Raw genomic sequence first — 18288 nt, 5'->3', positions numbered from 1 at the left:
ACAATATCTCTACAATATTTTAAAAAATTCGAACTCATGTATATAACAAACCACAAGAATCGCAAAACTTGGAAAACGCAGGTAACAAAGCTCAAAACACGTATCTCACATCTATTTATTCGTATTCGTTTAGCTTTTTTCTTACTCTTGCTTCTTAGGTGGACGTTTTATTTCCGTTGGCAATTATACGTTGTAAACATTCTTTGCTAAGTTGTCTTATTCAAATTTTTTTTAATGTACACATACTTTAAAATAAATTGTCAAAACTTAAAGTAACAACGACGCAAAATGCCAACGGAAGTACTTTTTACAAAATATTACTTGCAAAGTTCATGAAAGACATCAATATCTAAAAATTTGAATTTACTAATATTCGGTTTGTTCAATCGACAGAGTCTTTTCATTTAGTAACTTTCTCCACTGTCCCCTTGGAAAGGAGAAAATCCTTTCTGCGTTTTCTCATCTGTCCGAAAATCCTAAAACGAGCATATTCTACTAATATAGCTACTCTTAACACGGATATATTGAGAATGAGTCGAATGTTCCTTCGAGCTCTTGTCTTTTAGACGCCGCCTAATGATGTCACTCTTATTATTATTTTCCTATAAGTCAGCACTGTCTAATATATATATATATATATATATATATATATATATATATATATACGTACGCGCGCACACGCCTACCTACCTGTATACACATAAAAACATGATAAAAACTTTGAAATTTTAATATTTTAATTAATAGCGATAGATTCCTTTTTTTCAAGCTATAATTAAAATTAAGTGTTTGGAGTATTGATCAAAGGTTAAAAATATCAATCTTATTAATAAATTATCGTTGATCAAAACAAAAAGAAAAACAAAAAAAAACAGAATATTTCAGTTACTTCATTTGATTTTATTTTGATTGTTAAGCCAGACCAAAACTCAAATTGCCATTCAATTTTAATGGAAATATTTACAATTCGTTTAATGTAAAAAATATATATATATATATCTATATATATATATATATATATATATATATATATATATATATATGTTTTTTCTTTCTTTAAATTATCAACATGCGAAAATTAAAGGAGAATCATCGTAAGCGGCGTTTGGCTCATCTCTCATCCCACACTTCTACAATGAACAAATTTGAAGAAACGCTTGAAAAGCAAAGGCCGACTTAATTTTTTTACGGAAGTCGCGCGCAATCGCGAATTCAAACATTATTATTTTTCTTTTATAACCGTGAGGATTATCGGCGCTTCCTTCAGCTGCACGCGCTAACGTCTTCTTTTATTGTTACGCTCGCATTGAAACGCGATAACTAATAGATACGAAAGCGCGTACAAGTTTAACAAAATTTCTCGGCTTACAATTGTTGCAACGCTATATATATATATACATATATATATACATATATATATATATATATATATATATATATATATATATATATATAGATATATATATATATATTTTTTACATTAAACGAATTGTTTCTGCAATTATTTTGAGAACTTTTAATTTTTAGATTCCTTTTCTTTATTTATTCTAAGCTTTATGCATATTAAAAAACAAATATTTATTTTAACTTTAGATAAAAAATAATTGTAAAAGAATCAATCGTTGAGATAAAAATATCTGTCCTTTACTTTTACATGATAATCTTTCGCAAAATTATAACGTTCGATACTTAACTCTAGAATATTTTCTAACTAACGCAAATACTTTTATGATTAAACTTGTTTATAATAAAAAAAATTATACAAATTTATATTACAAAACTTAATTTAAAACAAAATAATCTTGCAAAAAATTAATCTCTAAACTTTTAAAATAAAAAAAAATAAAAATAATAATAATAATAATAAAAAAAAATTAATTCTTTCGTTTAAAACTATTTTTACTGAAGTAAACAAGTTTTTCTCAAAAAATAACGCAGAACATAAAATAAATATCAATTGCACAAGGACAAATCAAAAATGGATTTAAACAAATTGCTGAAATCCCTAAAATTTATCATCGCAATAGAAATCAGCCGGAAAATTTCGCTAGAAATATGAGACTCAAGAGTCTTAAGGTTCAGGACGGCCTGTACACACATACCTAAAATCTTAATAGTAAACTTCTTATTACAGGTATTACATAATATTCAAAGACGATGCTGTATTTCTTTTTTAACTAGACTATTCGTCGCGACTTACAAGCGAACTTATATTTTAAAAATATATACACTATGTACAAGTTGACAGTCTAGCGATTATTACACTTGACATAAGGTTACTTTTTCGAGATGTGACATTTCTCTTTCTTTTTTTTTTTTTGTTTTCTCGAGGGAGAAAGAACGCTCACCCAGATACGATACTCATCTTATATTTTTCATTTTGATCATTTTAATTTCAACGACCAAAAAGATGCAATTCTCAGTGTTTATTTTTATTCACTTTCATATTTTATTATTTATAAGCTGTATTATCCGCGTGTATGATTCAAATGTCATTGTCGGTGAAAATTGGCTAGATTACGTAGCAGAGTATGCGGGATCTTTGTGCGAGCTTTGAAGCAAAAGAGAACAGATTATTCGCTGTTACATATAGACGTTTTATTCAATAATTCAATGTGTACTCGACGCTCCCATGATACTCTCGCATTTTACGAATACATAATAATTATCACATCGCGCATGTAAAACGAGTCGGAAGGAAAAAATGCGCCCTAAAGTACGATTAGCCATAAATTGCGCGTTTTAATCGTCTCTTTTTCAGTGCCCTTGTAAGGAGGGTGTCACTAGAAAAACATTACATCGTCTCTTGTATAATTTCCTCTTCTCATTAACATTTAATCATAAAAAACAAAAGCTTTTCAATATTTTTCTCCTCTTCAATTTATAAATTAAATCTATACGCGGGCATCAACTAGCTGTGATATCAAGACAAACATGTCTTTACAATTTTTTAATTGACAATGATCAATCCAATAAATTTGATATAAAATTATGAAACAATTAGTTTGATAATCGCTGTATTACAGAATTCGAAACTCAAAGTAAGATTAAAATGAATTGAATTACAATTACTCGTCTCGACACTTCACATTACCAACATTGAAACGAAAAGCTCATAACTTTTTCTCCATTTGATAAAGTTACTTTATTAAATATAAACATGTCAATTTCACATAGATTCCTTATTTTTTAGCGTTTCATATTATCGGCGATGAAATTTATTTCAGCCGATTATTAATCCCAATGGTAAAATCTTATCGAGTTTTTATTTACAGAGAAATACCGAGACGAGCAGGGATGATTCAAATAAAATTAAAATAAAGAATATCCGATTCGCAATCGCAATATTTTTAAACTTTCTCTAAAAACAAAGGAAAACAAAAGGAAACAGTGTCTTTACCACTCATCCCTCTAGTACTCTCTACATTGTCATCCCAAAACATCCTTTTCAAGCGTATATTTAATAATAAAAAAAAAAAAATAATAATAATAATAATAAAAATAAACAAAACAAAAGAAAAACAAATTTCCGAAAAAAGGTCAAAATACATTCCACTTATATTAGACAATAATAGAAAATGAAAAAAGACACATACGGCGGCACTGCAAAAGAGCAGTTTACACACACATACAGCAACACGCATCGCTTAATATACAGTTTTCGTCGTGGCTTGAAAATTTAAGGAGAAAAAAAAAAAGAAAAAAAAAACCCAAACAAAAATATTAATGAATAAAGTAAAATCGTTCACGAACGCATTGAGATCGCTGTGGCGCAGTTGACCCTCCTCTACTTGGACGTGGGGGCGGCCGGCTGGTGCTGCAGTCTCGTCTGTTGGGCGGAAGCCGACGAGGACGAGGAGGCGAGAAGCTCCTTGTAGTAGGCGCTGAGCTCGGGCGGCAGGAAGGGGTTGGGTCCAGCGTTGGCGGGCACGGGCCCGGGGAAGAGACCGTTATAGAAGGCCGAGTAGTACATGGGGTCGAGGATGGGCAGGAATTTTCCGGCGGCCGCTGCGGCCGCAGCCGCGGCAGCCGCTGGGGAGGCCGTCGAGCCATTATTCGCCGCGGCGACGATCTGATGAGCGAGGAAGGCCGGGCTGTTCGGGGGCATGCCCGACATGAAGCCCGTCGACAGGCTCGGCACGCTGTGTCTCCTAGAGCTGGCCTCGGACTCCCTGGAAGAATTTGGCCATTAATGTTAAAGGGCCGATTGATCGGTCGTTGGAGCGCGGAGGTGCGCGAGCCGCTTGGCTTTCGGTGTAAATATTTAGGGTCACCCGGGAGCGAGGCTTTCCCACTACCCCGTTACATTGAGGATAAAGAGGAACGACAGTTGGGAGGACAGGCATTTCCATGAAAAGCTCCGAGTTTTCTAAATATTTGATCAAAACTTAACTAATCCGAGAATTTATAACTAAACGTTTTATACGTAATGTCAATAATTAAAGTAAGTATCCCGTGGTTTGTAAAAATCCTCGAGACATTTATTTATAAAAGATACTTAGTATATCATTACGAGGCTATATAAAAATGTTTTCAATTTAATTTTTTACGGTGGGCTTAGTGTGCGTGCGTGCGTGTTATCTTACAAATTAATTTAAAATAAGATATCAATTAGAATCAATTAGATACTTTCAATAATTATAATAACGTATCACTATTTTGTCCTTATTCAAAAGCCGATAGTTCACGCTGATTATTGTACAATTTAAAAACATAGGATATTGACATTGAAAGAGAGAAAAATGCTCATTATTGAAACAAAAAACAAAAAAAAAAAACTACGCTTCGAAGATTTTTGAGTAGTGAAGTGAAATGTATGACGAGTAATATTGAAAAATGAATCTTGGAGGCTGATCTGAGAATCGAGCCGATTACATTAGTTGGAAGCCTCGATATTGGACGGATTGGATTTCGAATTATAAAGTTGGTATTGCGACTACCCTTGGGACTGCCCTTGGGTGGAGGTGCATCCAATTATACGGGCGTCACGAGGAGGGAGACGTGCTTACCTCGAATGTTGCTGCTTCGACGATAAACCCGACGTTCCGGACTCGATTCGTTGTTGTTGCATCGAAGCCTTGTCACCCTCGCTTATCCTGCGCTGGTGGTCCTTATTACTAACGGCCGACTCAAGGGACGATTTTCTCTTTTCCATCGTCATCTGCTGGTAGCTGGCCGTTTGATTGCCTTTGACGTAACCGGAGGCCGCGCTTGCGTTCAAATGGCTAAGATTCGGCACGTTCGGTATCACCGGGTGATGGCTGCCACCGCCACTCGATGGCAGCGGCTTGCGCGGAGTGTAAGGCGAGACCGGCTCTGAAGGCAGTCTTGACGGGAACTTGCCATTTACGTGATGATGATGATGATGATGATGATGATGCGGCTGCTGCTGCTGCTGGTGGTGGTGCTGGTGCTGGTGCTGGTGCTGATGCTTCTGCTGCTGCTGCTGATGCTGATGCTGATGTTGATGCTGTTGGTGCTGATTCTGATGCTGATGCTGATGCTGATGCTGGTGCTGATGTTGATGTTGATGTTGATGCTGGTGCTGGTGCTGGTGCTGGTGCTGGTGCTGATGCTGGTGCTGTCTCCTTTGCATTGGCAACGTTGGTGGCAACTGGTGCGAAACATACGTTAATTATTCCTCCATAGATTATGATTTATTACAGTATGCACGGCTAATTCATAATATCTATCAACGCTATACAATTTTTGCTCTTGATTATCACTACATTATATTATTAAAAATTATTAGCAAATGCTTTGACAATTCTTGCAAAGAAACACATTATTTATCAAGATAATCCCATTACGTACCAACGTCGTATTTGTATAAATATATGTGGACGTTTAATTATTTATATAATTATACGCGTGGCTAAGCTATCGATATAAGACTCAATGTTTATAAAATGAGCTTATTCCGATTTCCGCTGAGCAAATGGTACGATAAGAAAATATGTACTTTTATTTTATGTCCAGGGCTGCATATTTTTAGAGCCACTTGATTGTACACTAACATAAAGTTATACCGAGTCTACTGTTCAACGTGCTTAATTAAGCAAGATTTGACACCAATATTTGGTAGCATGACCACTCTTTTCCTACATATGTCATTATATTTCATCACTATCGCAGTAAATTACGAATAACTAAGTAAATCAATAACAAATTGCACGAGCGCGCGCAGTTTCACGAGCATACAGAGGACGTAAGTTGAATCGGTTCCTTTAAAGAACCGCCAATTAACAGACGCTTCTTATTAATTCGTAAGCCGATACTAAATATATTGCTTTTTCACTATACGTAATTGGCAATATAAAATTTGAAAGTCGTATGTTGATAATTAGATCGAGTGAATAGTATTTTATCGCGTCTAGGTCTCGAGAGTGCTCGGTGCTCGATTAAGCAAATAATTTGAGAGTAAAATTCGAGCTCTATATTGTTATAATATATTTATTTGCAAGAGCCCAGCATTAAAATAGTACATTTTCATCCGTACCACATTATTATTTCTAGAGGGTGGGCTGAGCTGAGGTGGGCCAACGATAGCTCCTCCGCCGGACTTTTTGGGACTGACGAGGGTAATCTCCAGATTATTTGTGGCCATTGTACGACTGTCGAGGACGTTTGCATAGCCAGCGGGACTCGGCGCGAGATTACCAGCGACGAAGTGACCTTTGCGCCCCGTAGTCGCGTCCGACGGAGACGGGGGCGGCAGTGGTGGTGGCGGGGGTACCTTGACGGGCGAATCCTTACAGTGGTTGCTACCAAGATTCATTACACCTCGATGGTGAGCCTCGAGGTTCAGGGGATTCGGTCGGGGTACGACCGGCACCCTCATGATCTCCAGGTTCGGTCGACCGTAACTCGGTCTCTCGCCGCTGGCGGTGGACTTTTGAGTGAGGTCAAGGACACCACCCGAGGAGGGTTCGGCACATCGCACATTTGGTGCCGAGAGAACACTGGGTAATGACAAATCCAACGTTAACGACGTAGACGATTGCCTTATTTTGTCTTCGTTTCTAAGAGTTAACATTGGTAAGAAAAATTTGTTGGAACATTTTTTCTTTTCAATAATGTTGGATATTGATTTCACTCGAAGCTCTCGTGATACGAAAAATTTCGTTTTACATCTTTGACACGCTACTGCATTTGATTGATAAATTCTTAAAGGAATGAATTAATTTATTTTTTATGTTTAATAAACAATAAAAACAAAACAAAACAAAACAAAAATTAAATTATAATGTTGCAACATTATAATCGTCTCGATATACATTAGGAAATTCAGTCAACCAAGCAACGATTCGATATGAATTTCAATAACTTATTTCTTGCTTTTATTTTTTTTTATTTTTCAAATCATTAGTGCTCGAAGAAAAAGAATAAAAAAATCAACCAATAACCTCGGATTTCTGGGCGTGTGCGGCTGCGCAAGCACATTTGGTATGTACTTGGGAGGGACGAGTATGTCCTTGGGATTGCCATAGACCATCCTCTCGTTATTACCGAAGATGGATCTGGATTGAGTGACCTTGGGTAGTAGCGACCTACCGTTGGCCATGGGAGGCGGGGGCGGTACGAAGCGCTGATTCGCCTGGACGGACGCGCTCAAGGAGTGCGGCACGGGGACGTTAGCGTTCGCATAAAGCTGCAGCAGCGTGGCGTTATTGGAACTACCAAGGTTGATGACACGGCTATTGGCACCCGGACCGGTCGGCGAGCCCTGATTCGTTAACGCCTGATGATGATGGTGATGATGATGATGATGATGGTGGTGATGCTGCTGCTGCTTTACGGGGGTGATAGGATGGGGTCGAATTGGCGAGACGGCGGAACCGCGCGGTTCCTCGGACCGGGGCAACATTCGACCGATGTCCGGGGTGACCGTCACGTTTATGAGTTTGGGTATGACCGTTGCCGGCGGTATAGCGTAGGAGCCACTCGCGGTGGGTTTCTCCTCTTGCTTTAGGGCCGAGGGTGTGGCATTTGTTGCCGCGATTGTGCCTGTAACTAGTGACGAAGCGGTAGAGGAACTGGCCATCGTCGTCGCGGAGGCGCTTAAGCATCCTGCTGTTGTCGCATTCGTCGTCGTTGTCGGCTGAATCACACTTGGTCGGGCATCTGTAAAATAACAAGAATATCAATGGCACGTTATGCTAGATTCGTTCGGTTAAGCGATCGCTTATAACGTAAGATAATAGATTGAATGTAAAAAGAAATGTAAACGAATCATCCGTGGTGCGTGTTTTTCTACTTCATTTTGAAATATTTAAATATTTGAATAAGCGGTTGTGCATATTTCTATTCATACACACACACACACACGCACGCACACACACACACACACGCACGCACGCACACATGCATCTTGCATATTTGTATTTATATTTTATGGAACAAGAATGGAATAGGCGCACAAACATATGCGAAAATCTTATCGCTTCCTTCATTTTATAAGCATAATCTTACTTTAAAGAATTGTACTAACTTTCAAATCTAGGCAGTATTTTCCATGTCGGCAATATCAACGTTTAGTTGTTGTTAGCGTACAATTTCAACTCTATCGCTATCGAATTCTAACAGTAATATATACATACGATAACGACGATTATAATAAATATGATAAAAGACGACTGAAAATAAGATAGCGATGATCAACCACATCTTCCCTATGGCTAAACCTATTTCTTAAAACACATAAAATAAGCGACATTGAATTTATTGTCGTAGAAAAAATTTTCAATAATAAACTTAGTTGGTGAGAGCCAGATGTAAGTAGTTATGAAAATGACGGTTTCAAATGTTGTTTTAAACTTCAAAGAAATTTATTATTTATATACCGGATACCCCGTTTCTTTTAACGAGCATCTTAGTTGGACTCTAACTACAATATCTTATTATAAGAATCTAATAATTTAATTTAGGCACTAAGCCTTCGAACCTTTCGAATTGTAAATAACTTGCCACTATTTAATATAGGGAGGGGATGGAGGTGAATTAAAATTTTACAAGATAAAGTAGCATAAATCTGTTTGCAATCGCCACGTTAAATACAATTTAATTATAGAATATTCTTAAACATGATTTTTATCAATGTTACGACTGTTCAAAGGAATTGTCATATTTAAGCAAAATATAGCGAACAATATATATATATATATATATATAACATAACAACGATGACATATTTAATTTAATTTTAAATTTTACATTATTTTTGTAGGTCTTTAAATAAATCATCATGAATTACGAAAATTTTCTTCTTTTTTAATGACATAGATAATGAGCTAAGAAACTAATTTTCCACTTGCAACAGCCGTAAAAGGATGGTCATAAAGCGATAGAACGTACCCAACTCAACGGGCGTAACTTCGAGTCCACCCTCGCGAAGAATTTCAAGCTTTCGCTTCTTAAAGCTTGGAATGATAAGCTTATCCCTAGCGCCGTTTTCGTTCTCCGTCTCGAGATCGATGACCTCGGGCGAGCGCGGTGCGGCGTTTGGTTTATCCACGAATATAGGACTCTTCTCCTCAAAGAGGGGTATGTTCTCCTTGCCTTGGGCCAACAAACTCGTCTGCTTCGGATCGAGCTTAATCTCTTTCATGTCCTTCTCAGGAGGTGGGGTGAGCGTTACCACAGTCGTCGCATTAGTTCCTACAGTACTGACAGGCAGTCCTGGTGGTGAACACGACGGTGGTACCTGGAAAAGCAAACTCGTTTAATATTCTCCTTTCACATGGCTCGGCAGACTTAGCTACGGATCTTATATATTAAATGGCGCTATGCTATCTTATCTTAAAAACAAAGTTGATGCACGCGATGAAAGTCGATGGCTATAATATTGCGACGCATTTGCATGATACGGGTAATCTTTCGATTCCCAATAAGTCACGATTACAATTTTGGGGACAACAATATGAAAACACGTCCGGTGATCAAGCGCGGCCACTCGGGTACCTCAATCTAAATCCAAAGTTAAAGGGGCGATCATAGGTCCCGAAAGTCGCCATACCTGTTGCGTGAGAAGCGGGCTGTTGAGCTGCCTCTCGAGGACACTGTGCTGGCTGCCGTTCGTTGGCGTGGTCGAGGCTGGGGGTGTACTCGTGGGTGAGGAGGCCCCTGACGAGGAGGTCGTGTTGGAGGAGGTGGTCGAGGTAAGGAGGGAGCCTGGGGAGCTCGGTAGTTGCTGCTGCTGGCTGGCGGCCGCCGGATTGCTGGTCGCTATTATCGTATTCAGGGACTTCAGTCGTTCGGGCTTTACCCTCACGCTGCGCAACGACGACGTCTTGCCGCTCTCAGTGCGTGGCTTCTCGCCAGGCAGGAACGCCTGTTACGACAAACATTGGATTTTACACAACGGTGCGAGGGGGCTTATGCGTGACTTACTGCGAAACGCTGATTCCCTACTACGAGCAGGACAAAAATTCCTTTCCTTATTCCCTACTCGCGCCATTTATCATTTACGTGTCAGTTTCATTTGCTTAAAATTATATCAGAGTTACGTCAGCATTAGAAAGACTCGATACATTAAGTGAAGAAAAAAAAAAGAAAGAGAAATAGAAAAAAAAAAAAGAAATAAATAAATAAAACTTCTAGTTTTAGATACCATAACCAATTTACGTTTTATTTATTCTGCTTTAGTTCTTGTGAGGTGCTGATCAAGCGATTTCATATCAAATGATTCTTATATAAACTTAATGCAATGGGAATCATGAAATTGATAAATAAAAACAAACAAAAAAAAAGAATATTACGAATCATTTTCAAAAATCAATTTCTTAATTGAAATACATATTGCATATGAATAAAATTCTCGAGAGAAAAATGTTATTTCATATTTTCTCGCAATTATTCTCCTGCATTATAAGAATAACGTCAATTTAAAAGCCATAATTGATTCTTGAATTTTCAATATATTATAAATTTTATATATATATATGTGTGTGTGCGCGCGTGTGTATGATTATGAAGACTTTACTTTATTATAATTATAAGTTTCTTATTTTTTATTTTATTTCTAATTTAACGCAAGTAAATATTGCAAATTAAGCAGCTAGTTAATTTTCGATCACTTAATTAAAGAAAATTTTACGTATTCGATTAAATAAAGTGAAATTGATTTATTGAACTGATTTTAATAAACAAAACATGAATATATGCGCATATTCGTGTTTACATTTATATATATATGGAGTTGGGAGGAGTGCGTATGTAAATATATATATATATATATATATATATATATACCGAAGATGCAAGAATTGACTGTAGAGGAGGAGGTGTAACTGTAGTAGAATTAGTTGTTTCGACTGGAGGTGGCGTCTCCGAAGGAGGTGGACTTTCATTCTCTCTCTTTACTTCAATGGAATCTTCCGATACGTCTGATATACTTGGTGTTTTAATGCGCCTACTTCCATGATTTGGTCGAACCTTCGTCTCTTCGCCCTTTTGACACCTTTCATAAGGCAACAACAATCTAGATTTATAAAGTAAAGAGTACTGTAACAGTTTGTATCGAAATGTCAGCTCACGATTATGTGAATTATCTTTTCAGCTTTTTACAAACCTCTCATAATGTCTTCTTGTTATTGTTGCAGCACTCGTTGAACCCGTATTACCTCCCATTTCGTCATAAATTAATTTCCAAAGACGATTCGCACTTACTCTATCGTATCCACCCAAATCTTGAACTTTTGTGTAAAACAGAAATAGATCAACTAGAAAAGAAAAAATATTTTTTAATATTAAAAAATCAAACTATATTTTTGTAATAATAGTTTACAAGTTTACTATTAGCCTAATTTGACATTTAATTAATTATTTATCAGTATGCTAAAATGAAAATATAATACTTTTGTAAAAAAAAAAAAAAAAAAAAAAAAAAAAAAAAAAAAAAAAAAAAAAACTAAAATCACATAATAGTCATATTAATCTCTTATCAAATAAATTTATCTTTCGCTTATTTATTTCGATATATTAATTATTTTTTTATTGCGTTAAATTTTGACTTAATTTACACAAAATGGTATTGTTAGAAATGATTTTCCAAATATTATGCATACCTTTCACATAATTTAAATACGTCATTTCCTTATATTAATCAACATTTAATACCAATGTGAATTATAAATATCTGAAAAAGTGACCTCCACATTGTAAAATACAAATTATATTACGATAGAAACATCAAACGTACGTACGAGCTGTTGCATATATATACATTTCTCTTACCTTTAAGTATACTGACAAATATCTTTTAAATGTAGAAAAAAAATCATGTATTCGATAATGTATTATTACTTCAAAGCATGAAAGATTAAATTTTGAATTATTAAATGCAAACAATCTCGTTTTAGTCGTTCAAATTCGACATTTCGTTATCGTAACCTTTGACCCATTTGGTGTAATTTAAATTTTTTAAATTTTCCCCATCGTAAAGTTGAAACACATTTTATTCCTTAAAACATAGTAAATATTTGAATTATTGGCATAAAGTAAAAGCAAACCTTACAAAAATGATTATTAATAATAAACGCTTAATAAAATGAAATATTTCCGAAATTTATTATTGATTTTAGCTTTAAAGCATTGCGATGCAAAATTTTTATAAATTGAATAGCATTAGATCAGATATATATATATATATATATATATATATATATATATATATACATTGCGTCTATAATAAAAATAAACGTAATAAGTAGTATAATAATACTAATAATAATTTTAAAAAAAGAAAAAAAAAAAAAAAAAAAATCTTTTATAAAATTTTGCATTTTCGCTTGTAACGTGAGTTAAAAGCGCGCGAATGCCAAGTTGATTTAAATCCGATAAAAAGAATACTGACTCCTTCCATCACCCTTACCCCAATTTAACGGATATTTACAATTACAACGCGTTAAATGGGCAAACAACTTTACCGGGGACGGGGGGTCGGGAAGGGCAATGGCCAAAAGCCGATGAGGGTCAAATAAAAAAGGCGATACACACTCTGCCTGTAACCCAGTAGGGGCATCTTGCCTAAGGGAGTGTTGCGAGAAGTCATGAAACTCTGGACATCGGTGACGAATCTCTTCTCCTCGGCGCTGGTCTTGCGCTCGCTGCGTCGTATGGCCGAGGAGGTTGGCCTCCCACTGGCATTGGTGCTCGACTGTCCGGAACTCGAGGACGATCCCTTAAAGGAGGAAGCGGCTACGGAGGAGGCGACGGAGGCCTCGCTCTCGTTGCTCGACTCGCCCGGCGAAACGCTACGCTTTTTCCGCTTTCTCCGAGGTCGTCCTTTCAATTTTGGCGCTGAAACGTACATTCGATCCTTCATTAGTCCAATATGTATGATCATAAGTCGACGACTAACGACCCCTTTGCCCTCTCGGAATTTATATGCCAAAGCGAAGCGAGCCGATGCCGCCAAGCTTTTGTCGGCCTACTTTGATAGCTTCCTCGGCCCGCTCACTTTGCTTTTCTTAATTAATCGACCTCTAATGATAATGTAATGTGCCAGGTGAGCGGTGCGCGTCGACCGCGCGAATCCTCCAGCCGACTGCGCATTTATAAGCGCGAGCCTTGTTTGCTCCTTTACTACGTACTTAAATCAAAAACTTAAATCCGAATCGCAATTGCAATTGTGCGGCTTTCAAGAACGCACGACAATAGAAATATACTTATCGATTCTAGTCCCCGGCGGATTACACGCCTGCATTGTATTATTTCAAAACAAACTTTGTAAAAGTCTTCGTAGAAGGTTTATGCACTTTTTATTGTGATAAAACTATGTATTTGTTTATTTGTTGCTAAGCCGTGATTGCAAGGGCGTGGAGAAATTATTAGGACTAAAAAAGTTAAAGGATATCGGTTGGCCTACGAAGAACATTGATCAAGTAATAATGATTAACTACTTAAAATATATAATTCAACAAAATCACGCGATTTTATGTTACTATGAATGTTCGTGCGTACAGGCTTTGTATCGATTGATTTGAGGCATTGAAAAAAAATGAAAAAAAGAAAAAAAAAATCATATTCCAACGCATACGCATAAGCCATTGTGCGTATAAAAAAAAAAAGCTATTTTAGAATATCAATGGCCACTCAATATTCCGATAAATTATATTTTATAAATTGGTTAATAAAAAATATGACATATCACACACACATATGTGTGTGTGTGTGTGTGTGTGTGTGTGTGTGTGTGTAAATTAAATTGTTTGGAGCATTGATAAAGAAAGACAGAAACACATATTGCCGTAATGGGCAAGAATTCTCTAGTGCTTTTAAAAACGAGGAAAATACTAATTTTATCTTTTTAATTCCCAATTTCATACATTGTTCCATCAATTAATTATATTATTTATTTACTAAACAGGTCATTCGTGAATTCATAATTCACTCTAATTAACTGTAATCCGGTATAAATTGCAATTAAAATTAATTAAACAAAGTGAATTATGTACGAGTTTTCTTAAAGAAGAAAAAGCAATTGACTTATTACCGATATAAATATAATAGATAATTATATGATAATAATACGATGGCATTATTGTTATTATTATATTATATTATATTATTATTATAGTGATTATGTGGAAATTATGGATACGTTGAGTAGAGTAGAGTCATGAGAAAAATTAAATTGCCGTATTAAATTTTGTTAGCAATCTATATAATTATTTATAAAGCTATGCTACGGAAATAATAAAAACAAAAAAAAAAACAAAAAAAAAACTAATTATTTCATAAAAGCAGCATTCGCATATTTATATATTCGCACGAATAAATCACACGTTTATTGAAATACTTTTCTCCCATACTTGCCAATCTATCGATATCTCATCTACATTATTCACAACCAACTTTACAATGTAATGAAATTTTTTGATATTTTGATAATTTGCCTTCTAGCATGACTTCTCAGATATTCATATAAAATTCAATGCATCGCAGAAATTCGGCTAAACCCACTATGTAAGCAAGCGAAACCGACTGTTTACTATCAATGCATATTTGAATGTTTCACCGACGAGTCGATAAATGTAAATATTTATCGAAGTTGGAATAGATCTTGGAAATAATATGGAGAAACGCAGATTTGGGCTGTTGAGAGACGTTTTCATACAATAATAGAAGAATAATATATACATGCTTTCCATTATTTTAAATAAAGTTAAAGGAATTTTAAAAATTATAATAAAGCCTGGGCCTAATAAAATGAAACGTATGAGGCTTTGATCCAACAGCGTACGTATCGGCAACTGTAAAGTCCATAAGTTTTATAATGAAATTACATAGTTATTTCAGTTTGGTTAAGTTATATTTGTTTTTTTCAATAGTTTCTTAGAATTAATTATCCATTCTACGGAGTGTCAACCGAGAATTCTGTCAAAATAAAATAAATCCTTGGCTTCTTTTTTTTTTTTCATTTTGTTGTTGTTGTTGTTGTTGTTGTTGTTGTTGTTGTTGTTGTTGTTGTTGTTGTTGTTGTTGTTGTTGTTGTTGTTGTTGTTGTTGTTGTTGTTGTTGTTGTTGTTGTTGTTGTTGTTGTTGTTGTTGTTGTTGTTGTTGTTGTTGTTGTTGTTGTTGTTGTTGTTGTTGTTGTTGTTGTTGTTGTTGTTGTTGTTGTTGTTGTTGTTGTTGTTGTTGTTGTTGTTGTTGTTGTTGTTGTTGTTGTTGTTGTTGTTGTTGTTGTTGTTGTTGTTGTTGTTGTTGTTGTTGTTGTTGTTGTTGTTGTTGTTGTTGTTGTTGTTGTTGTTGTTGTTGTTGTTGTTGTTGTTGTTGTTGTTGTTGTTGTTGTTGTTGTTGTTGTTGTTGTTGTTGTTGTTGTTGTTGTTGTTGTTGTTGTTGTTGTTGTTGTTGTTGTTGTTGTTGTTGTTGTTGTTGTTGTTGTTGTTGTTGTTGTTGTTGTTGTTGTTGTTGTTGTTGTTGTTGTTGTTGTTGTTGTTGTTGTTGTTGTTGTTGTCTTTTTTGAAAGATTGCTTGAACCAACGACGGCGAAAACGACGAGATCGTGGAAGTGTTTCGTCTGGCGAAGGAGGAACGGGCCGAAGCGGCGGTGGGCCGTTGGGAGGTAGGGGGGTTGAGGGGTGAGTCGATTGGGCGCCGCCGCAGGGGCAACGGCAGCGGCAGTGACAGTGGCAGTGGCAGTGGTAGTGGTAGTGGAAGGGGCAACTGTTGATTGATCTGTGTTATTATGTTTCCGGCTATTTGTTTATTTGTTTTGAAGCTTTACCACGTAATACTAGTTTTACTTAAACACGACTGCACTGGAGAGAAAAAAGACATCGTACGATGTTTGATGTTTTTATATTTTTACCAACCAATGAAAACAATGTTTAATTTATAGGTCGCGACGGTGTAGTGAATTATAAAATGTAAGCTTGCAATTGAAAGGTAGATGAATGCTTAATAAGGTAAATTTAATGACATAGTAATTATCGATTGGCTTCGATAGACAATTTATACGTTCGTTCATTAAAGGAACGAGTATCAGCTTTGTAACACGCGGATTTTTATCTCTAACGCTAATTATTTTTACTTTCATTTACAGTCGTTATTGGGCGCTATAATTGCCGTTCCTCCGTACAATAAATTATAATGACGAAATATTTAGTAAGGGATACGTTAATATTGTATGTAAAAGTAATAAAGAAAAATGGCTATAGTGAAATATTGAAAATAATTGATATTATATGGAAACTGCTGCTGGGAATGCGCGTCGTTGCAAGATATTTATGGAAATAATAAAAACAAAAACAAAGATGGCATTATGTCGATACAATTTGAATCGGAGGAGAAATAGTAAATCAGAAATTCGCGATTATCATATAGACTGCGTGAATAAGCCAAAGAGCACGCGTTGACGATGTGTGTGTATGACGCGTGTGCAGCGGGTCGTGTGTCACTTGGCGCTTTAAAAGTCGATTGTAACCGCAAGAAGGGTGCCACTAAAAATATGAGTGATAATAATAAGTGTCTCCCCCCTATTGGCAAGCTGACGCAATCTCCAATTGGGGACTACGGCAAATAATGGCTAAGAACAAGAAAGTTATTTCCGCGAAAGTAACGGTGGCGACATATGAATGAGAGGGAGGAGGGAGCTAAATAGATAGATAGATAGATAGATACATAGACAAAGAGAGATGGTGATGATGGTGGTGGTGGTGGTGGTGGTGATGATGGTGGTGGTGGTGGTGGTGGTGGTGGTGGTGGTAGTGGTAGTGGTAGTGGTGGTGGTGGTGGTGGTTATGGTGATGGTGGTGGTCGTGGTTGTGGTTGTGGTGGTGGTCGTGGTCGTGGTCGTGGTCGTGGTCGTGGTCGTGGTCGTGGTCGTGGTCGTGGTCGTGGTCGTGGTCGTGGTCGTGGTCGTGGTCGTGGTCGTGGTCGTGGTCGTGGTCGTGGTCGTGGTCGTGGTCGTGGTCGTGGTCGTGGTCGTGGTCGTGGTCGTGGTCGTGGTCGTGGTCGTGGTCGTGGTCGTGGTCGTGGTCGTGGTCGTGGTCGTGGTCGTGGTCGTGGTCGTGGTCGTGGTCGTGGTCGTGGTCGTGGTCGTGGTCGTGGTCGTGGTCGTGGTCGTGGTCGTGGTCGTGGTCGTGGTCGTGGTCGTGGTCGTGGTCGTAGTTGCGGTGGTGGTGATGGTGATAGTGATAGTGGTAGTGATAATAAGTTGAGAGAACGAGTAAGCGAATGAGAGAGGGGGTGGTGCTAAGAGATAGAGGGGGTGAGCGAAAGATAGGTAAATATATATATATATATATATATATAAATATATTTAGAGAGAGAGAGAGAGAGAGAGAGAGAGAAGAAAAACAAAAGAACGTTTTACAAAAGAATCCTTACGCTTGTGCCCGTCGATCTCCAGCTTAACGATCTGATTGTTAATGATCCTCATGATAATGGTCATCCCGAGCTGCCGCGCGAGTGTGTCGACGAGGGCTCGGCTAGTAAAGTAAAAAAAGGAAAGTGATAGCCGTAAGGAAACGGACGTATGTCAGTCTCCGGTGTCTCGTGACTATGAGAAACGAGGCGACATTCGCCCGGTGCACGTGTCGCCGCCGATCTAATGGGCGCCAAGCCACTCGTGCAACCGCGTGCAAATCCGCTGCGCAGGCGCGCTAACTGCCCTACATGTGTCTCTACGTCGCCCCGTCTCTTTCTCTTTTCGTGTATCCGTGCGTGGTCAGTGTGCGCGCGCCTTGACGGCCGAGCGGCGGTCACGTGACCGGGGGAAGGTGCCGGCGATTAGGAGGACCACGATGGGCAGCTTTTTTCCCAACCTACCTTTACCCGAATATT

The 18288-nt window shown here is 37.2% G+C and overlaps 1 protein-coding gene across 1 annotated transcript in view; it reads right to left on the bottom strand.

Annotated features, from left to right (window-relative positions):
• Positions 1 to 3601: 3601 nt before the first annotated feature.
• The window catches only part of LOC105359797 (nascent polypeptide-associated complex subunit alpha, muscle-specific form), a gene marked incomplete at its 5' end in the record, with an annotated part of 241632 nt that continues 226945 nt past the window's right edge, over positions 3602 to 18288 (bottom strand). The window contains 10 exons of the mRNA XM_011496489.1: positions 3602 to 4172; positions 5010 to 5349; positions 5566 to 5614; positions 6500 to 6962; positions 7407 to 8124; positions 9355 to 9703; positions 10016 to 10330; positions 11251 to 11479; positions 11570 to 11720; positions 12997 to 13299. Of these exons, the coding sequence (XP_011494791.1) occupies positions 3788 to 4172; positions 5010 to 5349; positions 5566 to 5614; positions 6500 to 6962; positions 7407 to 8124; positions 9355 to 9703; positions 10016 to 10330; positions 11251 to 11479; positions 11570 to 11720; positions 12997 to 13299 (3302 nt within the window). The remainder of the gene's footprint in view (positions 4173 to 5009; positions 5350 to 5565; positions 5615 to 6499; positions 6963 to 7406; positions 8125 to 9354; positions 9704 to 10015; positions 10331 to 11250; positions 11480 to 11569; positions 11721 to 12996; positions 13300 to 18288) is intronic.

The sequence above is a fragment of the Ceratosolen solmsi genome, unplaced genomic scaffold (assembly GCF_000503995.2).
Source record: "Ceratosolen solmsi marchali unplaced genomic scaffold, CerSol_1.0 scaffold29, whole genome shotgun sequence".
In the NCBI taxonomy this organism is placed as follows: Eukaryota; Metazoa; Arthropoda; class Insecta; order Hymenoptera; family Agaonidae; genus Ceratosolen; species Ceratosolen solmsi.
The sequence above is the reverse complement of the archived record's forward strand: the minus strand, read 5'-3'. Positions and strand labels throughout refer to the sequence as shown.